General features: G+C 45.6%; 1 protein-coding gene across 1 annotated transcript in view; it reads right to left on the reverse strand.

Annotated features, from left to right (window-relative positions):
- NCOR2 (nuclear receptor corepressor 2) overlaps positions 1 to 26,030 on the reverse strand; it is a 545,866-nt gene that overhangs the window by 414,128 nt on the left and 105,708 nt on the right. Inside the window, 1 exon segment of the mRNA XM_029571687.1 lies at positions 13,891 to 14,099. Within this exon segment, the coding sequence (XP_029427547.1) occupies positions 13,891 to 13,995 (105 nt within the window). The 5' untranslated portion in view covers positions 13,996 to 14,099.

Genomic DNA, 26,030 nt, shown 5'->3' on the forward strand with positions numbered 1-26,030 from the left:
AAAGCCAGAAGAATGCTGGGCTGCATAGAGAGAGGAATATCGAGTAAGAAAAGGGAAGTGATTATCCCCTTGTACAGGTACTTGGTGAGGCCTCACCTGGAGTACTGTGTTCAGTTCTGGAGACCGTATCTCCAAAGAGACAGAGACAAGATGGAGGCAGTCCAGAGAAGGGCAACCAAAAAGGTGGAGGGTCTTCAAATGACTTATGAGGAGAGACTGAAGAATCTAAAATATGTACACCCTGGAGGAAAGGAGCAGCAGAGGTGATATGATACAGACTTTCAGATACTTGAAAGGTTTTAATGATCCAAAGACAACGACAAACCTTTTCCGTCGGAAAAAAAATCAACAGAACCAGAGGGTCACGATTTGAAGCTCCAGGGAGGAAGACTCAGAACCAATGTCAGGAAGTATTTCACAGAGAGGGTGGTGGATGCCCTGGAACGCCCTTCCAGAGGAAGTGGTGAAGACCAGAACTGAAGGACTTCAAAGGGGCATGGGATAAACACTGTAGATCTATAAAGTCTAGAGGACATGAATGAAGAGTGGGTGGCTTGTGGGAATGACGGCTACTGCGTGGAGATAATACCCTTATTCAATAATCACACACACGGTTAATGCGACAACAACATTGCTCTAAGCTTCAACAGCAAGAGGAAATGTGGAAAAAAGGATTTGCATTCACAAAAAAGCGGGGAGTAGCTGGCTTGTTAAGGCGGTTACTACCCCAAACCAAATTAGCCTGATACTTCACTTTCAATGCATATCCAGCATAGCTCTCTGCTTCAACGGCAGGGGAGAAAGACCAACACTTCACGCATATCCAGCATAGCTCTCTGCCATCATTTCTATGTTTCTATGAAAGTTCCCCTCCTTGTGACTTAACTTGGTCTTACAATTATAAACGTTGAAAACCTTAGGCAGATGTAAAATAAGAAATGTAACTAGGATGCAGCGCAAGTGGAATTCAGGTTTATGTTAACACCAAATTATAAAAACAATCACTCTTCCCAACTCGGGATGGGACGTGCCACAAAACCTCTGGCCGACAGGTCCCAGGATTACCATCCCTTAATAACGCTGGGTGATGGGGGGTGGGGGGGGGGGGAATAGTCTTTTCTCCGACATGTTATCACAAAAGAGCCACAGGCAGACTGCTTGGTTCTTTATTCTTGCAATCTTCCTTCCAAACGTGGCTGCTAAAGTAGTTATGGATCTCCGTAGGAACCTGCGGTCAACTGCAGATGGCACCCAGTGGAGCATCCCTGGGAATCATCAGCTTATCTATTTCAAATATTTCTAAACTGCCAAGTCCTAAATACTGGTTCCTGGTGGGTACAGTAAAACACAAACAAGTATAGACATTTAAGACAGAAGTCATAATACAGATATACATACACCTACATAAGCCCATTAAATAAAAACGTCTAAAATAAAAAAAAATAAAAAAAAATCAATCAGCTCTTAGAACCCCCAGCATCATACAGTCATAAAGAAACCTCTTCCCCAGTGGGGGAAGCATATTCCTAGCGAGCCAAAAGCTTTCAGCTTGGATCAGCACAGCGCTAATCTATGCTAGAACCAATTCCATACCACTAAACACAGGTGGCATTTAACTCTGCACCAAGGCGGTTCTCCAATTACCTTCCAGCGGCATTCAATTATCACTTTATTTTAAAGGTCCTTTTATAAGCTGGAACATGGGGTTATGTCTATAGCACCTTTGTTAGAAAGTTTTCCCCGTAATTCACACTGAAAGGCCACATTAGCAACATTAAGGCATCGCATAAATATTCTTTGCACAGTGGCTTTCTTCCAGAACAGTTACAGCTTGCAGAACAGCTTTAGAAACATGTTCTGTGCCCTTTGAACAGTTCAGGATGAAGTCGTTCCTCTATCAGAAGTCTATTAACAAACCTTGCTTCAGTCTAACACACTATAGAGCATGATTTGCATGAGCATCAGAATGAGGCAGAAGAGGGTTTTGAATCCTTGAATACGTTATAATGCTCTGTGTGTGTTAGCACAATCAAAATGGAAAAATCTCCCCTGCAACTCAGGAACCAGCGCAGGTCACGTTTCAGGACACTGTAGAGGACCGCTTCTCTGAACGGGGCATGCCTGCCACTCCCGAGGATTTGAGTTCTGAAGAAAGGGGGCCGCAAGTGTCATATTTACTGCCAACACCACACTGAAAAAACATGAAAAGATTCAAGATCACTGAAAAAGTGGCACTACAGGGCTCCTCGTTTTAAAAAAAAGACCTGGCATGTGCACAGCACATCCATTTTCAATATGAGAAAAAAAAAATGTAGAATTTAAAGACAAATGCCCTGAAAGAAAAAAAGATGAGACACTGCTGATGGCTAGAACGAAGATTGAAAAATCCTTTTGGGTCTTCCGAAGCTCAAAGCAACTCTGTACATTATAATATGGATGTATAAATCCTGGAAACTGATTGGCTGACAATGCATGCTCCAGTAAATAAAGTGTACTCATAAGAATATAGGATGCCCATTACTTGTATTACTGGCCAATCTCAAGGCTGCGTTAAACCATGATATAAGCTGCCCCCTTCATGTCATCTGTAGAAGACTTTAGACAGAGGCCTGCTGCTGGGAGAGAAGACGGCTATTATGAGCCTGTGAGCAGCAGTCATGTCCCTTCCATTATTACAAAAATGAACTCATTCTTTTGTCCAATCAATCACTGCCCCATTGCTGTACTGCAACTGCCAAACAGGATATTTGCAGTTCTACTGCCAGAATCACTAACCTCTCTCTATTGGCTGGAATTATGCCAAACTCAGTAAAATAAGTCTCAGTTAGGCCTATATTTAAAAAAAACAAAAAAAAACCCCACACATGCCGACCCATCTGTTTTGGCTAGCTTCCATCCAATCTGCCATTGACAAAGATCATTAAGTCAGCTGTTTTAAAACAATTTACCACCTTCAATAACCAACATGTTACTATTGACCAGTTTCAGTTTGGCTTCAGGAAGGGGTTCAGTACAGAGACACTATTGCTCTCGAGCTTTGATACAATCAGAGAATTTTACATGAATGTTGAATATGTAATGGTTATGTCTGACATATCAGTGGCCTTCAACTCGCTAAATCATTCAATACTACTCTCTAGAATTCAATGCTATGGAATATCCAGTACAGTTCTGAAATGGTTTTACCTCCTACTTAACTAACCACCCCCAACAAGTCAGAATCAGGAAAACAGTCCCAAACTGGAATGACATTACTATTAGTGTCAAACCATATGTGCGCAGTATAGCGCTAAAAGTTCTAGGATCCTTCTAGAAGTGATGAGAATTAAGACTCATTGAGGAGTATTTCCAAATCATTTATTCAAGGAACAGTTTGTCTCGGTCCCCCAACACGGATGTCTTGCTACAAAGGCTGCATCAGGAGGGACTGAAGCACGAAGCTAATGACACGGCGTCAATGGACGATTCAAACGAGACAGCTGCAAACTCACACGGAAGAAATGCGGACGGAGTTAAGATTCCCGAAACAGAAGATACAATAACTCAAATTCCAGAGGGAAAATACCGTATAAAGTGGGGAGAAACATGCTAATTTTTAATTGTTCATCACGACTGGTGTCTGGCACAATAACACTAAATAAATGCGGCACCATGGCGTCAAGAAATGAAATCTGAAAAAAAAAAAAAAAAATCAGTCGAGAAAATGTCTTTAAGAGTCAGCAAAAAGCGCTACTAGTGTCACAAACGTCATCCCTGTTAACAGTACTATTTAATATTTATCGCTCACCATTATGCAAGGTATTGTCATGTCTGGCGAAAACTTTATAGTTTACACGAATGACATCCAATTCTTTGTTCCATACAATTTTTCTTGGCCCGACATTTTCAATTTGGTTTCATTATTCAGCCAACACCTACTGAATGTATATTTCATAACAGATGACAATTCAATGTCAAAAAGACTGAAATAACTATTCTTACTAATAACAAATCTCCCTTATTTAAGATTCCGTCTGTGTTTAACTTTCAAGGCCTATGCAATCGGGATGCATAGGCCTTGAATGTAAGAAACTTAGGGGTGATCATCAATACAAATTTATTAATGAAAGCACAAATTAGAACTATTGTAAATTTATTTATTTTTTTACAAAATTATATCTTTGGAGAAGACAAACTTTTATTCGAGGCACATGACTTCAGATTTGTCCTTCAATCTTTGGTATTGAATGGACTTGGTTATTTATTGTAACTGCCATTAGGCCTAAACACAAGTAAACTCATTCCATGCTTTACAAATAGTACAGAACTCCACTCTAGGATATTCAATAGTAGTTTCCATTTTCCCGGCACTGAAGTCAGGCTCACCAATCTGGGAAACTATAGACCGATGAGTCTGACTTCAGTGCCAGGAAAAATAATGGAAACTATTCTAAAGATCAAAATCACAGAGCATATAGAAAGACATGATTTAATGGAACACAGCCAGCATGGATTTACCCACGGGATGTCTTGCTTCATAAATCTGCTACTTTTTTTGAAGGGGTGAATAAGCATGTGAATAAAGGTGAACCAGTAGATGTGGGGTATTTGGATTTTCAGAAGGCATTTGATAAAGTCCCTCATGAAAGGCTTCTAAGAAAACGAAAAAGATTGCAAATTGGTTAAAAGACAGGAAACAGAGTAGGATTAAATGGTAAATGTTCTCAGTGGAAAAACAAATAGTGGAGTGCCTCGGGGATCTGTACTTGGACTGGTGCTTTTCAATATATTTATAAATGATCTGGAAAGGGATACAAGTGAAGTGATCAAATTTGCAAATGAAAAAATTATTCAGAGTAGTTAAATCACAAGCGGATTGTGATAAATTGCGAGAGGACCGTGTGAAGCAGGAAGATTGGGCATCCAAATGGCAGATGAAATTTAATGTGGACAAGTATAAGGTGATATACATAGAGGAAAATAACCCATGCTGTAGTTGCATGATGTTAGGTTCCATATTAGATCTAGGCTTCATAGTGTATAACAGATTGAAATCGTCAGCTCAGTGTCCTGCAGCAGTCAAAAAGCAAACAGAATATTAGGAATTATTAGGGAAGGGAAGGGTGATTAAAATGGAAAAGGTCATAAACCCTCTCTATCACTCCACGGTGAGACCACACATTTAGTACTGTGTTCAATTCTGGTTGCCACATCTCAAAGAAGATATTGGAGAAGGTACAGAGAAGGATGACAAATGATAAAGGCTCCCCTATGAAGAAAAGCTAAAGAGGTTAGGGCTGTTCAGCTTGGAGAAGAGACGGCTGAGGGGGAATATGACAGAGGTCTATAAATCATGAGTGGTCTAGAATGGGTAAATGTGAATCAGTTATTTACTCTTTCAAATAATAGAAGGATAGGGGTCTCTCCATGACATAAGCAAGTGGCACATTTAAAACAAGTCAGAAAGAAAGTAGAGTTGCTTACCTATAACAGGTATTCTCCTAGGACAGCAGGATGTTAGTCCTTACACATGGGTGACATCATCAGATGGAGCCTGGCACAGAAAACTTATGTCTGAGCATGCCTAAAATGCCACTATCCAACGTCATTTCTCTTCAGTCTAGTAACATAGAATTATGACAAAATAAAATATACATAACGAAACCCAACTCTGCGGGGTGGCGGGCGGGTTTCATGAGGACTAACATCCTGCTGTCCTAGGAGAACACCTGTTACGGGTAAGCAACTCTGCTTTCTCCTAGGACAAGCAGGATGGTAGTCCTCATATGTGGGTGAATCCCTAGCTACAGGCTATCCCCGAAGACAAAGACCAACAGACACCTAACCATGTGCCAAAGGGCACAACAACAGTGGTGCTGTTGGTAACAAAGGGAGACAGCCTGAACACGAAAAAAGGGCCATAGGTAGGAAGTTGGGTTTTACAGTTGAAAAAGATTCTGGAGGTCAGACTGGCCGAAGCTGCTATCGCACCGGCCATCCCTGTTGAGACAGTAGTGAGAGGGAAAAGTGTGGTGAGAACTCCAAGTCGCAGCCTTGCAGATCTTGTCCACAGGGACCGCTCTCAAGTGGGCCTCTGAGGTTGCCATATCTGACAGAATGAGCCTCGACATGTCCCTCAAGTTGCAGTCCAGCCTGGGTGCAGAAGGAGGAGATGTAATCTGCCAGCCAGTTGGACATTGGCTGCTCAGCAACCGCAACTCCTAATCTCTTCTTGTCAAAAGAGATGAAGAGTTGCGGAGACTGCCTATGACCTGCTGTCTGCTCCAAGTAGAAGTCTAAGGCTTTCTTGCAATCCAGACTGTGGAGAGCCCGTTCGCCCTGGTATGAATGATGCTTGGGAAAAGGAGGTGGGCAGGATGATTGACTGGTTAAGATGGAAATCTGTCACCACCTGAGGCAGGAAGGGTGCATACGCAGAACCACCCTATCATGGAAGAACTTCGTTTAGGGTGGGCACATCACTAAGGCCTGAAAGCTCACGGACTCTTTGGTTGCGGTCACAGTCAGCGCTCAAACATGGCCTTCCAGGTCAAAGTACTTGAGGTCACAAGAATGCAGTGGCTCAAAAGGAGCCTTCATGAACTGAGCCAACACTACACTGAGGTCCCAGGACACAGAGGAGACCGCAGGGGAGACTTCAGCTGAAGCAGGCTCCGCAAAAGGTGCCCCACAATCGGTGGCACAGAGATGGGTGAACCATCCACACCCCGGTTGTAGGCCCTGATCGCACTCAGGTGCACCCTAATGGAGTTGGTCTTTAAGCCAGCATCCGAAAGGTGCAGGAGGTAATCAAGAAGCTTCGGTGTAGAACAGGAGAACGGATCCAGGCCACGGTGCTCACACCACATCGAAAACCTCTTCCACTTCAGGCCATAAGACTTTCTAGTGAAAAACTTCCTGGAAGCCACCAAGACTTGAGACACAAGAGGTAGGGGGCTAAACTTCTCAACAGCCAGGCCATCAGGTACAAGGCTCGGAGGTTGGGATGGTGCAGCGTCCCCAGACTGATCAACTCCCAGAGTGCGAGATCCCGCAAGAGTGGGAACCAGATCTGCCTCAGTCAACAAGGGGCTATGAGGATCATAGTTCCCCTATCCTGTCGAAGCTTCAGGAGAGAGTCTTCAGCACCAGGGGAAGCAGAGGATGCGTACAGAAGACTCTTGCCCCAATGGTGGGTAAAGGCATCTGAAGCTGGTTTGCCATCCATTCTGTTCAGGGAGCAGAACTGATCCACCTTCCTGTTGCAGGGGGTTGAGAACAGATCCATGGCCAGGGTTCCCAGGAGGTGGAAGATCCGATCTACCATTTCTTGTTTCAGGGACCACTCATGGGGTCAGAAGGCTTGACTCAGCCTGTCTGCCACCACATTCTCTATCCCGGCCAGGTACATGGCCTAAAGCACCATACCTTGCGACAGAGCCGAAGACCAGATCTGAATGGCTTCTTGGCACAGGAGGAATGACCTCGTACCTCCCTGTTTGTTGATGTACCACATCGCCATCTGGTTGTCTGCCTGGATCAGAAACACTGTTGATCAGCTAATCCCTGAGCGCCCAGAGCATGTACCGGATCGCGCAGAGCTCAAGGAAGTTGATCTGACACATTACTTCCTGGGCGGAACACAAGCCCTGGTGTGAAGCCCCTCCACATGGACACCCCACCCCAGGTTGGACGCATCCATAGTGAGCACAATCTGGGTAGGGAGTCTTTGAAAAGGCACCCCCTGCTCCAAGTTGGCCAGACTCTCCTACCAAGACAAGGAGTCCTGGAGAAGCAAAGTAACTCAGATGTGGAGGTCCTGGGTGGCCTGTCGCCACTGGGACCACAAAGTCCACTGAGCACTGTGCATACGCAAGCGAGCTAAGGGAGTAACATGGACGGTTGCTGCCATGTAACCTAAGAGTCACAGCATGCGGCATGCTGAAACCTGCTGGTTCTGATGGATCATTCCCACAATGGACACCAATGTGAGTGCCCGATCATGGAGAAGAAATGCTTTGGCCTGAGCCATGTCCAACCTGGTACCAATGAAGTTCAACTGAGGCGACAGGTCGAGATGGGACTTCAGGTAGTTGATAATAAACCCCAGGGACTCTAAACACATGAACGGTCAAGTGCAGAGACCATACCGCTCCCTCCTGGGTGGGGCTCTTGATTAGCCAATCATCCAGGTAGGGGAACACATGCACCCCCAAACTGCGGAGGTACGTACCCACCATAGCAGCCACTTGATGAAGACACATGGAGCTGAGGCAGGCAGAACAGCATCACCCTCTACTGAAAATATTGCTCACTGACCACAAACTGCAGATACTTCCTGTGACCATGGAAGATTTCGATGTAGGTGTAGGCATCTTTTTAGATTGCGGGAGAAAAGCCAATCTCCTCTTTGCAGGAGGGGAATCAGGGTGCCCAGAGAAACCATCTTGAACTTTTCTCTTTTTAGAAATTTGTTCAAGGCTCTCAAGTCTAGAATGGGATGGAGTCCCCCTGTTCTCTTTGAAATCAGGAAATATCGGGAGAACCCCCCACCCCTGCTGATTCAGCAGAACTGGTTTGAGGGCCTGGCCATTACAAGGATGGCAAATTCAGACAACAGTATTTACTGATGCAAGGACTGACCCCGAGGGGCACGGGGGAGAGTCTGAAGGACACCCAGAAAGTTTAGCCAGTACCCTTGACACACAATGGGCAGAATCCACTGGTCTGATGTAATGCTGGGGCCAATGGGCCAGGAAGAACAGTAGTCAGCCCCCGACTGGAGGGTATGGGCAGTAGGCTTATGCTCCCTCGCAGCCAGTCAAAACCCCATAGCAGGACTGGTCTAGGGCACTGGCTGAGGTCTGGGGGTCTACTTCTGTCTAGAGCAGCTCCTAGAACCTACCCGCTGGGCCCAGATGTGAGAAGTGGGAGGATAGTATTTCCTCTTACGGTAGAGCGACCTCCTTGGGCCCTGATGTGAGGATTTCCTGATTGAAGATGGTGGGTCTGACGTATTGGCCGAGAGATGCTGCAGGGTCTCATGATAATCTTTCAACTGAGACACAGCATCCCACACCTTGTCACTAAAAATGTTGTCGCCAGTACAGGGCAGGTCTGCGAGCCTCTCCTGCACCTCTGGGTGGATTTCTGAGGCCATAAGCCAGGCCATCCGGTGGGCATCAATTCCTGCAGCTGCCACCCTCGCCACCATCTCAAAAACATAAGTTGAATGCACCTCATGCTTATCGCATGCCAGACCCTGCTGGACGACCGCTAAAAAGGCATCCTGCTACTGCTGAGGCAAGCGCTTTGTCAGCTCCTGGATCTGCTTCCAGAGGTTCCAAGAATACTGCAGCATATAAAGCTGGTAGGAGGCGATCCAGGCGTTAACATGGCACCCTGAAACACCTTCCTATCCAGTGCATCCAGTGCCCTGTGCTCCAGTCTTGGAGGGGCAGAGGTGTGGGTACGAGAGCACTTGGCCCTCTTAAGGGCGGTTTCCACCACAACCGACTGGTGAGGACGCTGAGGCCTCTCAAACCCCATAGCATGCTAGACCAAATACACTGCATAGGCCTTCCTGTTCACCGGAGGCACAGAGACGGGGTGTTCCCAAATTCTAAGGAGCAACTCCCTGAAAATCTTATGGACAGGAATCGCCACCACCTCCATTGGGGCATCCACAAACTGGAGAACCTCCAGCATCTTGTGTCTGGCATCCCCCTCTGTAAGAAATTGGAACAGAATGGCCTCAGTCATGGCCCGCACATAACCAGCAAAGGTAAAGTCCTCAGGCGGGGACTGGCGCCACTCCTCTGGAAGAGACGAGACTGAGGGAAGGTCACCGGAGTCATTGGAAGAAGACTGAGATATCATCCCCCCCCACGGATCATAAGGGTATCATCATTGCTAAGATAGCCCAGAGACACCTGAGGGGGAGGCTTTCCCAGGCCCAATGGCTTGGTCCCAACAGCACAGAGGATCCCAAAAGACTCTGAGCTGGACCAGGTAATGCTAGTCGTGGAACAGAGGGCCTCGACGGCCCCTCCTCCTCAGAGGACCCCACAATGGGGATAGCATTGAGAGGAGGCAGCACCAGTGGCCACTGAGGCATCGATGGCACCATGGCCACTGGCATCGGCTGCATGGGGATAATGCAGAGCCTCGAGGCATTCCAGCAGCGGTGCCAACATTGAAGGGGCAAGCTCCGGCACTGGTGGGGCCAAACAGGGCTCAAACAACCGCCAACAGCGCACTTCAAGCTTCTCCTCAAGGGCCGCTGAGGACAGGACAGCCTGAGGAGGAGAAGGCGTAGCAAGATCCCCCGAGGGGAATCAGCAACTGGCACTCGAATCAGTGGGAAATGCCTCAGACTCCCGCCTCGATGGAGGGAGATACCTCCTCACCACATGGTCACTTCGGGGGCATCACAGCAGGCGCCAGTGCCAACCTGAGCCTAGCACCATGCAAGGATGGAGACCAGTGGCGGTGTTTTCAGACTTCCTACGGTGGTCGGCCCAGTCTTTCTCCAGGACCAAGGATGAAGGGGATGATTCCAAAGTCCTCGAGCAAGAGGAGACAGATGAAGGCCGATCCTTCTCCACCAGAGACCCCAAAGGTGGGGTGGATACAGAGGGATCGGTGTCCATCGGTTCTCCTTGCCCCTTCAGCGTAGATGCCCCCGATGCCGGTGACGAGGGTTTGGATTTCCTGGACCAGAACAGCTTCTCCATCTTGTCCAGGTGAGCATGGCGGCCCTTAGGGATCATCTGGTCACAAAAACGACAGCCACAGACATTGTGCGATGCCCCCAAGCAAAGGATACACACCTCGTGCAGATCCATAAGGGATATAGTCTGAGGGCACTGGGGACATCTATGAAAACCCGATGACGCCATGACGAAAAGAAGGCCGGCGAGCAGTCGATGACCAGCAAAGACCGGAGGATGTCGTTACCAGCCCTGCGGAGCCATTATGGTGTTTACTTCACTTGGAATAAATTTTGCTAGCGTCCCTTGTATATCGGATTAAACTTGAAAAATAACTCTCATGAGACACTGCTGCACTTGCTCTTTAATGCTGTAAGCTCTTCTGATTTCCCTCCGCAGGGCTCCACTACATATTCATCATGCCTACACAACTGGCCTCATTGTTTATCCTTTGGGCTCCTGTCCCTCCCGACACAGCCCATGTGGCGAAACACGGTCCGTGTCGGGAAACCAAAAATTTTTTCTCTTCAAGCAACTGTGAATAAACGATGAATATGTTGAAATCAACTCTATTCTAAGTCTCATCTATTGAGCCAGCTAAGACAAGGTTCCATGAGCTTAATCAGCGCTGTATTGTCTACTAGTGTGGTTTTCACTTTTTTTTTTGTATACTGCTCATAGTCTCCACCTCATTAGCCGTTACTGGGAATAGACCACACAGAAGGCAAAAAAACAAAACAAAAAAAAAACAAAAAAACTTACCGCACGGCCCGCTAAGGCCGGGAGAGAAGGAAAGGGACCCAGCACAGGAAAATCACTTTCCGAAGGAAAAAAGAAAAAAGCACAAGCTCCACAACCGCAAGCCAGCTCCGCAGAAAAGAAGAGACTGAAGAAGGATCCCGCGTGGACGTGTGGATAGCGGCATGCTCAGAATGCCAGTCAAAGTCCCTAGAAACAAGATTTCAGTGCAGGGCTCCATCCCATGCTGTCACCCATGTGTGAGGACTACCATCCTGTTTCTCCTAGGAGAAAATTCTTTTTCACTCAATGCACAATTAAGCTCTGGAATTTGTTGCCAGAGGATGTGGTTAGGGCAGTTAGTGTAGCTGGGTTCAAAAAAGGTTTGGAGAAGTTCTTGGAGAAGTCCATTACCTGCTATTAATCAAGCTGACTTAGAGAATAGCCACTGCTATTAATTGCATCAGTAGCATGGGATCTTCTTTGTGTTTGGGTACTTGCCAGGTTCTTATGGCCTGGATTGGCCACTGTTGGAAACAGGATGCTGGGCTTTATGGACCCTTGGTCTGACCCAGTATGACAATTTCTTATGTTCTTAGAGATCATACAACCGATCGCCTAGCAGATATCGGCATCTCCGGATCTGCATACAACTGGTTCAAGTCCTTCCTCAGCAATAGGACTTACAAAGTCAAAATCAATAATAAAGAGTCACCCCTAACAAAATCTAATCTTGGCGTACCACAAGGATCTTCTTTATCCCCAACCCTCTTCAACATATACCTCCTCCCCCTCAGCCAACTGTTAACAGATCTCAACCTAATTCATTATCTGTACGCAGACGACGTACAGATTCTAATCCCCATAACAGAATCAATCTCAAAAGCGCTCACCCATTGGAATAACTGCCTACTATCCATCACCAATCTACTCAACGCCTCTAAGACAGAGCTTCTCCTCATCTCCTCAAATGATAACAATATCTCCCAACCATCACCACTCAACTCTCACATCACATGTAAGCAGGTTAGAGATCTTGGGGTGATTTTAGACAATAGACTAAACCTAAGGAAAATGGTCAACACAACAACTAAAGATTGCTTCTACAGATTACAGGTCCTAAAATGACTTAAACCACTCTTATTCTTCCATGACTTCAGGACAGTCCTCCAAGCGCTACTGTTTGCCAAAATAGACTACTGCAGCGCCCTTCTACTAGGACTCCCCAAATCCACTACCAAACCTCTGCAGATGATTCAAAATGCGGCAGCAAGATTGTTGACCAGTACCAGCCGCTACGAACACATCTCACCCATTCTCAGGAACCTACACTGGTTACCAGTAAATTTCAGAATTCTATACAAATCAATCACCTTAATCCACAAAACCATCCATCATCAACTTCAACTTGACCTGGAAATACCATTCAAACTCCACTCCTCTAACAGACCAACTAGAGACATTTACAAAGGCACTCTTAATGTTCCCCCCACTAAAGCCACACGCCTCGCTACAACCAAAGACAGAGCCTTTTCAATAGCAGGCCCATCTATCTGGAATAGCATCCCATCAAATCTCAGACTGGAGCCTTGCCTTTTAACTTTCAGAAAAAGACTTAAAACCTGGCTCTTTCACCAAGCCTTCCCTGAACCACCAGACAATTACTAGTTGGCCTTTCATTCCTACCCGGTCTGGCACTCCGTTTCTCAAAGAAAATAAATAAATAAATGGACTCTGAGACTTTCAGGTTAAAGCACCGTTCTTAAGTTTTAACTTGTACACTCTATGGTAAAAATACTTTTACCGGCCTTTCTTCTTTCCAGCTTGTTGCAAGCTTCCAAGTTCTCTCCCCCTGTTGATTGTAACTGACTTATTCCTACTTATTGTTATCTTTCGTTTTTACTTGAATTTGTTACTCTAGTTTTTCCCTTTGTTAAACTGTAAACCGATCCGATATGGTAATTTACTATGAAGGTCGGTATAAAAAACTGTTAAATAAATAAATAAATCATCATCACTACACTGGCTGCCAGTGCAATGGTGGATCTAATACATAAAGAAATTATTAAACAATTATACCAGGGGAAGACAACGTCGGTCCTGGAGTGCCACTGCTAGGTCTGGTTTTCAGAATACTCACAATAAATATGCATGAGGTAAATTTGCACACACTGCCTCTACTGTATGCAAATTAGCTCATGCATATTCATTAGAAATATCCTAAAATCCCAACTGGTTGGTGGCCCTTGAGGATCACAATCTCTCACCCCCGTCTGTACAGTTCTAGAAATGTAGTTAGCCACATTTTACTGTATTATGGTTTTTGCTCCCCCCCCATTAAATAATATTATCTTGCTTTGGTCAACAAAATGAGTACACGCCATGAAGACAGCAATTAGGACATAAAGCAGTACAAGAGAGAGGGGAAGCGCAAAGGAACAGAGCAAGAAGGAAGACTTACCGCATGAGGTCGCATTATTTGAATTGGATAGGACATGGCATGTGGTGGATAACGTGGTTCTGTTGTCCGCTGGCTCTTGGTCACAGGCTGAGTAGATCCGGACATACTGGCAAATTAGGTACAAGGCGCTTCCGACTAAAATCCAGACCTTGAGCTGGGACAGCTGAGATTCGCTTATCAGTCAACTCATGACCATGTTACCAGGAAAGCTGCAAGACACAGAAATGCAAAGATGGTTATTTCCCAGTTCAACACCATGTGACACAAATTGCACCTCTTGTTCTAATAAACTTCCCTTTTGCCTTTAAGAGCTCTCTGAAACCTATCAGCTCATTTCTTTATGCTTAAATTCAGTTCATGTCCAGAGCATCACTACATCCCTAATACTATATGTATGGAATGCAAGTATTCAGAAGCGCATTGGCAGTACCTGGCTTATGTATGAGGTTTCCTCTTATCATGGTATGCACAAAACAAACCCATTTGGAGAGACTAGCTCCAAGCGTGATGGTTACGTCAAAGGACAGAGTTGCTTAATAAGGCTAATTACTTAGCGATGACCTTACTGACAACATAAGCTGTCAGACAAGGCAAATATTTGATGGAAAGAGCTCTGCTAACTATGGAGCTCTAGTATCCAAAAATGTTATTGTAAAAGGATCAATGCATTCTGCTGTGATGCCACTCACGGATCCTGCAATGGCTACATTTTGTGATGCCTACTTCAGACATCAAGTACCCTGTATTTAAAACATACACACACTTTGTTTTAAGGGAAAAGGCTTCCAAAGGTTCTACCATGGGCCATGAGTTGTGCACTAGTCTGAGGAAGGGCTAACAAGCAGAACACTTAGTCGGCGGAGGGCAACAATTTTCACTACGCGGTCTAGCGACAAAGATACGTGGGTCCTTTTGAATCTGGGTAGTTTCTCTTTACAATTCGCTAACGTGGATACAAAAGTACCCTCACACTATCAGCAGCTGGAGTTACACTATGCGTGGATATCTAAAAATTCAATATAGGCAATGTGGTTTACTGCCAGCTCAAGTCGGCCTCCAGAAATGCCCATTTGTTTTTGGATTTTTTATTTTATTTTTTTTTGAGCGGCAACTGTTGTGCTGTGCAGGGCAATTCCTTCATTAGCCAGCTAGGTCTGTTTGAATATTGTTTTCCTGAGATATAGACATACCTTCAACCCCCTGAAAATGTCATCATACACGCCAGTGGACCTTCAAGTCAACAAGTGAACCAAATAAAATTGGCAAAGTCCAAAGAGACTGATGAGAAAACTTAAAAATGAAATGTCGGAAAGTTCATTGAAGCTTCTGGCTAGCTGTATAGAGAGAGAAAGGGTACAGGGCCAGCTGGCGTGCAGAATGTCTTGGGCAATTCTTTAGTTTATCTCACAGAAGATATTCTTCTTTGTATTATAAATGAACCATAAGATACACTACAAAGCAAACAAATGTTGAAAGAGGTTTTAACTTCCTTTTAGGGTTCTGTTTTCCCAAAGGAAGTCAAACTAAATGTTCAAGAAACAGGCCAGGTTTTACAGGTCCCTCGGCCACTTCCACACTTATTTTTCACAAACTGTGCAATTTCTATTAGTGCATGCACCTATCTGAATGATGAATCTGCCCGCTCAGCAAACAAATAAGGCACGACTCGGCCACTACTGAAAGCTTTCTTTTTCACTCCACGCACAATTGAGCTCTGGAATTCATTGCCAGAGGATGTGTGTGTGGCAGCTCCAGCGGCAAGAGGCTTGCGCACAGCCAGAGGACACCACACGCAGACTCCGGCTGTGCTTCAGTGCTCTTTATTTACAGTGAGATTAACAAAAATGGCAGCACCTTTACTTCAGGTATTTTCAAAACAGCAGTACAAACAAAGAAAAACCCGATAACAGTTCACCTTAGTCTCAGGCAAAACAGAGATTTTCACGCAGTGAAGTCTTTACGCAAGGGAAAATTTCTTTTATCAACCTTGAGACGTATCAGCTCCTCAGGGCCTATCTAACCTTTCTAGGGTCTCCGGTTTTATGCTCTGGGGACGGCTTCTTCCCTTTACCAGGATTCCCTGCGGGTCTCTCTCAAGGAGGATGGGGAGGGATATCTCTGCCTGGTCCTTTAAGGTAGACTGAGGGAGTTTCCCATGCACTCCATCACAATGTGGTTAGTGCAGTTGGGTTTAAAAAAAGGTTTGGGTAAGTTCTTGGAGGAGAAGTCCATAAACTGCTGTTAATCAAGTTGACTTAGGGAATGGCCTCTGCTATTACCGGCATCAGTAGCATGGGATCTATTTAATGTCTGGATACCTGTATCCTGATTGGCCACTGTTGGAAACAGGATGCTGGGTTTGTTGGACCCTTGGCAATTTACTTTTTTTTCAAATCTTTTTTTTTTTTTTTTTTATGGATGTTTAAAAATTTATTCCTCAATGGCTGCAGACAGGGTTTTGGGGTCACCAGCACACCCATTAAATTGAGAAGAGCTGTAATTGTCCAGTAGGGGAGGGTGGGAGGTGGAGAGCAGGGATTTGGAGATTTTAAAGGGAAAAGGAGAGTCCCTTTGGAAGAGAGACAGACACCTTACGTCGCGTAGAGTGTGAAAAAAAGATTCAGTTGGCAGTCTTAGCGGAGATCCATTAGTGAGCCTGCCAATTACATCACACAGAGATCCCGAAGAGAGGTCTATTGAGAAATTCTGCTCAGAAGAAGAGAAGAATCTTAACATAGCAGAAAGAGGCTGAGGGAGCTGATCGTGCCATATGAAGCGAGATCAAGGATATGCTTATGAGTAATCTCCCATGCAAGCTCAACACTACTAAATCAGCCCAGGATCGGGCTCACTTGGAAAAGAGTAGAAGCCACAGCACTCCACTGGTAGGCAGAGGAAGGTACCCTACTGGAGGTAACCGAGTAGACAGGACCCCACTGGCACCCCTTCACTTGGGAAGGTAAATCTGTTGGAATAATTTTCGGTATGAAGACAGCGGGGCTAAGCTATCTCTCGGAAGCATGGAGAAGGAATATCAGCTGAAGTGCACCATCTGTGGTTCTATATGGGGAGTGAGTCAGTTGAACAGCTTGCGTTCTTAACTAGGAGAACAGGGCAAGTGGGAAATGTATACCCTCTTAAATGAAGTCTACAGAATTCTTGCATTGCTCAGTCAAATACCTGCAGACATTCAGCCCTCAGCAATGTTATCTATAAGAAAAAATGTATGCATGCCGGCTCAAGAGATGTTTGTGTCCTGTGGAGATTTATTCCTGTGTACGATCTTTTCTGCATGCCTTGGCACAAGACACCTGCAAGCAGAGGCATAAGAACCGAGGAGACATAGGTCTCGCATCTCCATCAGCTTCCAAACAGGTTATCAACCCAGCCTCTGTTCTTTCTGCTGTGGTAATGCTGGTGATCCTTCCAAACCATGCTAACAATTACCAACAATTTAACACACGCATCCAGACGAACTTTCACTTTCACAGTCTTAACAAGAAAAAAAAAACTCTTCCAGAGAGGATGACTGTGGTTTTACTTACATAAATGCATGTAAAGATTCCACTGTATAAACATTTATACTGTGAAAAAGAGCACTGAAAAATTAAGAAACAACAACATGTGTGAAAATATAAAATTGCTTGATATCAAAAGTTTACGGAGGAGGACAGCAGCTTTTCTCACACAGCAACAGAATTGAAGCTTCACATGGCTGTTAAATGCTTGCCCCATCACACATCAGTCCTATCATCTTTGTTAAATTACTGAATCCCCAGCTGCCCCCTATGTTTTTTTGTTTTAGTGGATGCCAGTAACATGATGTTTATCTATCCACCCATGACTTTAAAATGCAAACACCCCCCTCCAAAAAAAAACCCACTAAAAATGCAATGAAATAAAGTCATCAGGTTTCACTTAGGATGAAAAGCGGCCGGAGAGTTTTCGTGGCTTGCTAAAATTTATCTCCGCGACTTTCAAATTCCCTATCACCTGTTAACGTACAGCATTCACAAACCTTTCTTAGAAGGAGTCTGTCGCTTCGCCAACACGAGGATGTGATCCCCCAGGTAAAAACACAGGCAGCAGCCACTGCTAACCTTCCCGAGAGCAGCGCAGACCAATGCAAGTTACAACTGAAAACAGCAGTTGGCGTGCAAAACCAAGGAAAAAGAGGAAGCTTGTCTTTAAACCACAGATCAGCCGCTGCTGATAAACTGCTCGGTTATCAGCTATGAGCAGGCATGCAAAGGGCTAATTTAATTAGGATTGGAAATGGAAAGAAAAACGAGCCAATCATCTTTGACAAGAGATTTAGGGCAAAAGGCAGCTAAGTCAGCTGCCTCAACAATCTTGACAACCGCAGACACGCACACGCACAGCCATACACTTCTGAGCAAAGCCTGGTAGCGAAAAAAACACCTGGAAGGCAAACATCTACCTCAACACCTACTGCTCTTGCATTGACGTTCTCACATACCATAAAGAAAACTAGGCCTGCCCTAGAAGTTCCCCTACTGTGCTCTTTATTTATTTTTAACTTTTCTATACCAACGTTCCTGTAAAAAAATACAAATCACATCGGTTTACAATGTAACTGCAACATTCGCCCGGGAGCGATACAATGAACCAGTGGAATCAAAACAGAGGCGAGGGGGACATCCATCTATACAATTAACAGCAAATAAAACTAGAACTAATGCTCAGTGTGTAGCAACGGCCTGCTGGAAATTGTCCAGAAGCATCCTGGAGAGAGAGTGGCAACAGGCTTTGAGGGTCTTGGGGAATCTGCTCACTTCTCACTGCTGGTTTTTCTTTTTACAAACATTGAACATCTGACTGCTCTTAAAATGTCTGGGGGCGTCCCTTGGTGTATTTTGAACACAAGGAGGGTGGTTATGTGTCTCAAGTCGCGTGGGCTCTATGGTTTATGGCTAGGGCCTGACTAACAGGCCACTAAATGGTCAACGGTGGAAGAAAGTCAGCTGACAATGCTGCTCCAAGGTAATAACGCAGAGGCAGGACTTCAGCATTTCTTCCACAAAGCATCTCATGAAGGGGACCCTCTGAGGTCCTGAACGTTCAAGGTTCCTTAAAAGGGATCGCACTTTCCTCCAGTATCAACGTAGGCGCCGCCTTCCAAACTCATCTAATTGGTTCACTTATGGAGCAAAAGAAGAAGAACATAAGCGAACTTTCAGGAAAACCCACACACACTTTGATCAGAGCCTTCTTCCCAGGTTGCGCTTTAAGCCTGACAGTTTTGTAATGAAACACTTAAGGCGTGACCTCCGAGCTGCTTCCCCTCCTAATTTTCGGTCTCTTTGCTCCTTTCCAGAAGAACTGAGACAAGGCCCCCAGGCACATTGCTGCCTGCTGCCAAGTACAGGGAAGCTTGACCCGTGGACGTGACTCTCCCCAGAGCCACCTGAGCTGCACTTCCATAAAGAGCCATTGATCAGTCCTGAAGGAATGCAGCTTACATTACGTAAAGCCGAACACAAATAAGGAATTTCCTTCTCACTCATTTCAGGTCAAAATAATCTTGAAACCAGCAGCTGAAAAACTGCAGCAGCGGCGATTTTGCTGGCACCCCGATACGGGAGTAGAGTAACCTCTCTCTGGTAGCGTTTGTTTGAAGTATGTGCAGTTTTCTCTTTCCTGCTCGAGTGCTGCAAAGCAACAGAGCTTCAGAAAATAAAACAAAAAAAAAACCCAACCATAGAAAAGGACAAAAAGGATGACGCCAAGGAGCACAAATTATGTCCTTGCAGGCAACCATCTTTCCTTTGGTTCGTCTTTTGCCCGTCTCCCCTTCCCTCACCCCAAATAAGTTTCAGCTGCTGGCTCACAGCAAAAAGCATTTTTCCTCTCTTAAAATTTCAGGGTTGGAAATGGCTTCCCCGCTCTGCAGTTGTTAGGAACTGCTTGAAGTGCCTGCTGCATCCCTGGCTCACGTATGAACTCCAAATGTTCCCTGCTCAACCAGATGAGGAGCGCCCGCAAGAAAAAACGCTTAAGGGTGGTTCTGTCTGCAGTTTCAAAATCACCCAACTACCCCCCGTCTGCAACCCTCCACAGAAATAGGGTCTTCTGGGCTCACTACAGCAGGACTCTCAACTTCAAACCATACAATGCTCAGATTCTGATTTCTATTAAAATGAGAAACAGTCTAGCCTAGCCTCCCTTAACCCTCATCAATCAAATAATACAGGACACGGATAAACACCCCGATGCACTAAGGGTGTAGAAAATAAAGGCCATGGCTTTATTAAACTACTTAACAAGAGAGAGAATCAAGCCCAGATGGCAGAGCCTCTCTCACTTGCATGCTTCCTCATTCCCCCAACTCTCGCCCCACTCATGGTAATGCAAGGGCAAGCCTCTTCTGCGCTCCCAAGGCCTGCCATGTCTGGGCACTGGCAGACAGTCCGCCCTGCTCAGAAAGCAAGGCTGCCAGCCCATGGCAGCAACAGCGGTCAACTGAGCTACCACCCTGTCAGGGTCAAGCTGGCCCCGGCAACAGCTAAACCACAACCATGCCTGAGTCGTGGTTTCGTTGTCCTGTCATTGGCTGGCGCTCCACTCAGTGAACTGCTCAGACCCTCCCCCCCCCCCTTGGCTTGCATACCCCCCTGCCCCCCTGTAGCTACAAACAAACAAACTCATGCAACAGAACAAATAAGTACAGGCATTAAACAAAAACAAACGAAGTATCAATTAGAAACAATTGTCAAGTATGAGAATAGTAAGTGAGTGAAACCCAACCAGCAACAATTTAGTTAACACACAAACAACCAAAGGATGGGACCCCCTAGTCAAGGGAGGGTAGGCAGAGCTGTTACAGTAATATGGGAGGGAGGCAGGAAGCTAAGGTATTGACCCATCCTTCCCTTTAGCCTCCCACCACAGGGCCCTCACCCCAAATCTCCACATACTCCACGCCTGCGAGGGGGATCAACCGCTAGACTGCATGCACGGGTTGCCAGGGAGGCTGCGCCCCCCACCCACTGCTTGTAGTGGGCAGGAAAAATCCCTTTCTGGTCAAGGGCTGAAGAGAACCCTCATAGTTGAACCATTTCAGCATCTTTTTGCTTCTACAAGATAAAATCTTTCCTCCCCTCCCTTGGGAGCACCCAGCACATCCAGACTGAGGTTTCACCTGAACCCCATCTGCCCCAGTTGTAGCTCTGAGCCACAGGGCCAGCCTAGATGAATTATTTTACATTTGGCAGCACACTGGGCAACCAAATTTTCAGACACATTTCATATTTACTGAGCTGGTCCAGCATGTACCAGCAAAAAAAAAAAAAAAAAATCAATTTTTTACACTCCTGCCCCCAAGGGGTTCCATTAGCAGGCCAAACCACCTCCATTCTCTTCTAAAATTAAATCTGGCAGGTCAGCAAACGGGATTCCTCATCATCCTTAAAAGCCAGATGTGATAACAGATTTAAAAGAAAAAGGGTTGGGCTTAGGAGCTCAGGGGAGCAGTTCCCATCTGAATGGTCATTTCAGGCCAATGCCTGTACTCATATGCTAAGGAACAAATTAGCTAATGGGTTTCACCTATGATTCATCAATGGCCAAACCTATTCCTGAACCTGAAAGCCTTCCATATTTCCATCAGAAGCAGATCAGGGCAATAATAGCTTTTAGTCAAAAAAACCACCAAACCGCAAACATTTTCATCAATGGAACTTGGCAGCTGGTACTCAAAGCGTCATCCTTTCCTCGTAAAGAAAAAAAAAGACAGCTGGGATTGCATACACTTTTCACCACTCTGTAATTTCATTTAAATTCACACAGAACACAAGCTGAATCTGTGAATACTTAAAAGCCTACAAACCGACCCTTCTGACAAGCAATGCCACTGACCCCCTGGTTTTGGTGTCTGGACTAGCCCTACATATGCCTGTATCAGGTGAGCATAGCTCTCAAAAGCTAGCCACACGTGCACGGGCCGACGCAGTGTCGGCCCGCGAAAGACGGGCGCTCGTGATGGAGCGCCTGCTTCCGTAACACGCCTACTGCACCCGTCCACGTGGTGCAGTAGGCAGAAAATGAGCCGCTGCGTTAAAAAAGGAGGCGCCAGGGGGGAATGGTGCGTCCCTGGCGCCTCCGCGGCATCGAGCGCCCAGGAGAAGTGGCTGCGCGTGGGTTTGGAAAAACGGACGCTCGATTTCACGAGTGTCCGTTTTCCCCAACCTGACCGCCAGAAAGAATTTTTTTTTTTTTTTACGCCACTTCTTTTTTCGGTTCCTTCGACTTAGATATCGTAACGATATTAAGTCGGAAGGAACTACAGAAAAGCAGTATTTTCTGCCTGTTAATGTTTGGGGCTCTCAAGACTTGGATACCAGTTCCGGGGCTGGCGTTAATTTTTGAGAGTAAAAATGTGCACATCGGGCTCACGTTTATTTTTCACATAAGGCGGTACTAGCTAAGAGCCTCATCAACACGGCATTTACATGTGATGAGCGCCATTAGCCGCGTGCTGGTTTGGATGCGCTGATCCCCTTAACTGCACAAGGGGTTATGGACAGAGCGTCCAAAACGCACGTCCCACCGCGGGTTAACCCTGTGCGCTAGCCTGAGTGCACGGTATTGCATCGGCCTGGTAATGTCTCATCTACAACTTTGTTTGTTGGCTTAATTCTACACATTCAGTGGCCCAACATGGCAACCTCAGTGCTTTGTGTCTCCAGCCCAACACTGAACTAAAGAATCATGTAGTCACCCATCACTGACTGTGAAGAGCTGTGTCCCTGTCCACCATAGAGGTGTTTTCCTATGCGGTGAGATTTCTATATTACTACTTCGACACCTTCCAGTACATCACGAAGTTCTACTGTTGCTATCAAACTTAAGACTGTAATGAAAAAAATAAAATCTACATTATTTTCCCATCTGCTACAATGAATCTTAAGATCTTACCATATCTGCTTTGGGCATAGCAGAAGACATGGTTTTATCATCACGACATATGCTTGATTGGGGCACTTGGTTATTAATGCATTTGTAATGGAATTCCAATGGCCATGCTGTTTTAAACTCATTCCCATCTCAAATGCAGGGATTCACACACAAATCCAATTAGGAGGGGGGTTTTTTCTGAAAGAATAAAACTTCCAGCACAATATAATTTGGTATAATAGTCTTGCTCCCAGACTTAAACAGCCATTTTAAAATTCATCAATATTAATTAAAGCAGGATGATCAGAGTGAGTTCTGCTGGACTTCTCATTCAATTAAAAACTAAAGGCTTTTTTAATGGGGATCTTATAGAGCCAGTTGTTACTACTGGGAATAATGCAGAGATTAAGTCCGTGCCCTCAGAGAACAAAGACTGTATACAAAGAGTTTATGAGAGATTCCAGAAGAAAATTATGCAATGAGGTTACTTGTGTTGAAATGCCCCGGCATAGATTAAGCAATGGTATACAGCAAGATGCACAAAGCTCGCAGTATGCTCGGTTGTATAAGTAGGGGTATTATCAGTATGGAAAAAAAAAAAAGTAATATTGCTTTTGTATAGTGAAATCCCACCTTGAGTACTGTATTTAGTTCTGAAGGCTATAAGGGCATCGAGAGGATAGAATCACCTTCCTGAAATGAGTGGTGGACGCGAAAACAGTAGCAGACTTCAAAACAGGAGATAAACACAGAAGATCCTTACTTGCAAAAAGTGAAGGGATAGTAGTAGCATGAGCTAGTGGCACAACGGGTTATGGGGTTAACCTAGGGGTAGCCTGCAGTTATGACCCTAACAGCAGTGGTATGATGGGGTAACCTGCAGTGAGTGGCAGTGATTACTTTAACAGCCAATGCTTCCAAAATGTTACATTCAGTGGCTCACGGGAAGACCCAAGGAGACGCCTCACTCACCCCCCCCCCCCCACCCCGAGGTGGCCAGACCCATCCCATGGTCAGCACACAGCCTCCGTCTACGAATACTGCCCAGCGCAGCCCAAAACGCCACCAGACGCTGCTCCCCCTGCCGTCCCTTAGGCGAGCGTGCATACGCGCACATTATATAGGTCCTGCAGCAGAATCCTCTGAGCGGCACCCTCCGATGACATCAGGCTGATAGGCCTACTTAAGCAAGGGCCTCACAGTACTACCTTGCCTCAGCAACGGGTCTCCTGCTTAGCAGTGCGTGTTGCCTTTGAGTTCCTCATCCAAAGGCTCAGCTTTGTCCCGTTAGACAGCATATTCACCAGTTGCCAGCCTAGGCCTCGTAGGTTCGCCTACGAGGCTGCATCAACTAGGCCGCAGCACAAAACGGCTCACACCCACGCCACCCTTCACACAAACAGGCAGAGTAAACAGCATGGGGCAGCGGTTACAGCCCCGACAGCAGCAGTATGGCTACACAGGGTTTCCAAGGTGGCATTAAGTTGACCTGCATGGAATGACCACAATTAAAACCCAAATTTCAATGAGCATGAGAAAGCCAGATGTTTGGGATAATGGCTTCGCTAGTCCTGGCAACTATGCAGATTATTAGAAAATTTGGTAATAAGGTACAGTAGGGGCCCTGGATGTTGCATGGATCACAGAGGAAGCTGACCAGGATTAGAATGGTCAAGCAGAGGTGGTGTTGGAGGCCAGCATGTTGACAGATTCTGGGTTTGCTTTGGACTGGTGTGGAGGGCGGTGGGAGAAAGGGTTGAAAAGTCAGGTGAAGACATGGAGGGGGGAGCTGGGGTTACTTTGGAGTAGGGGAAGTTTCATGCTGGATGTGACAATTTGGTCTTTTTCTGCCATCATTTGCTATGTTACTATGGTTCAGAGAAGGGCAATAAGAGATTATACAGGGCCTGCAGTACAAACTCTACAAAAAGAGTCTTGAAAAACACCCCAAAATATACTGAGGCAAGGAAAGAAGGGATACGGCAGGAACATTCAAATATTTAATAGGTTTCAATAAAGTGCTGGAAGGAGAAAGTTTCCATTTAGGATGAGGTGTCATGATCTGAAGCTGCAAAGAGGAAGATTTAATAATAAAAAAATTAGAAAATATTTCTTTACTGAGAGGGTGATGGATGCTTGGGCCAAAAGTAGTAACAAAAAGAAGCATGACAGAATTCAAGTGCATTTGGGACAGATATAGAGGGCAGAGGTTGGAGCAAGGTTAGAAGCAGAGGCAAGTCTACATTTTGCCAAGTATTAAACCTTCGTACAAAGACACCAACTCTTTCCAGTCGACCTGATGGAGTTTTTAACATCTCACGTTCTCTGCCATAGAACAATTCTAGCCCGTTTAAGACTTCAGATATTCTTAGAGAGACTCCTGACTTTATTCCGCTATGCAAACCGTGCTCCTCTAGCATCGTTACCACCATGCTGGCCCTCTTTTCATTGCCCTAAACTAGCTCCCTGTCTGCTTCTGCATTCAGCTCAGACCACTGCTCCCCTACAAGTGCATTCTCTCTGCAGCTCCACGCTAGCTCCGTTATCTCACCCTGTGGCCACCCTTGTGCCCTCAGTCAGGCAAGCTGCTCCTGCGCTGTTCTCCACTGCCAGCTCCAGAGTCCTCGATGCCCGTCCTGTGGTATCCAGGGCCTAGAACAATCTTCCCGAGTTGGTGCGTCTTGCTCAGTTTCTGGCTGTGCTCCCACTTAAAAGCCCCACCTCCCAGATTGCTTTCAAATCCAAAACCCTCCCGCCCGACAGCTTCCTGATCTTCTCTCACATTAAACATACTTAAGTGATTGCTAGGAATTACGTCTCGTTTGTGTTTCTCAATTAAATTACCAGCTCTATGGAGCAGGAACTTTTAATGTATCTGTATAGTGCTGCATGTACCTAATAGCATTACAGAACTGTAGCAGCATTGAACAAAGATTAAGGGCCACAAAAATCTGCAATTCTGCAAAATTTAGCTATAGCTTACATAAACCGTGGCAGTTTTTAATCAGTGGATACCAGTGTGGCATGTTTTCCTATTCAACCCAGACAGACTGTCACTCCATTTCCTGAAAAGATAACTACTGTGTTGCAATAGGAGCAGTGGGGACAAAAAAAAAGGTATTGACAAACCATTTGTAATTCAAACCATGAACTTATGCGTCGCAGAGCAACAAGGAAACGCTAAATAAAAACGAACCACTGCCTCATTAGCAGGTTCCAAAGAA

The sequence above is a fragment of the Rhinatrema bivittatum genome, chromosome 11 (assembly GCF_901001135.1).
Source record: "Rhinatrema bivittatum chromosome 11, aRhiBiv1.1, whole genome shotgun sequence".
NCBI classification, from domain to species: domain Eukaryota; kingdom Metazoa; phylum Chordata; class Amphibia; order Gymnophiona; family Rhinatrematidae; genus Rhinatrema; species Rhinatrema bivittatum.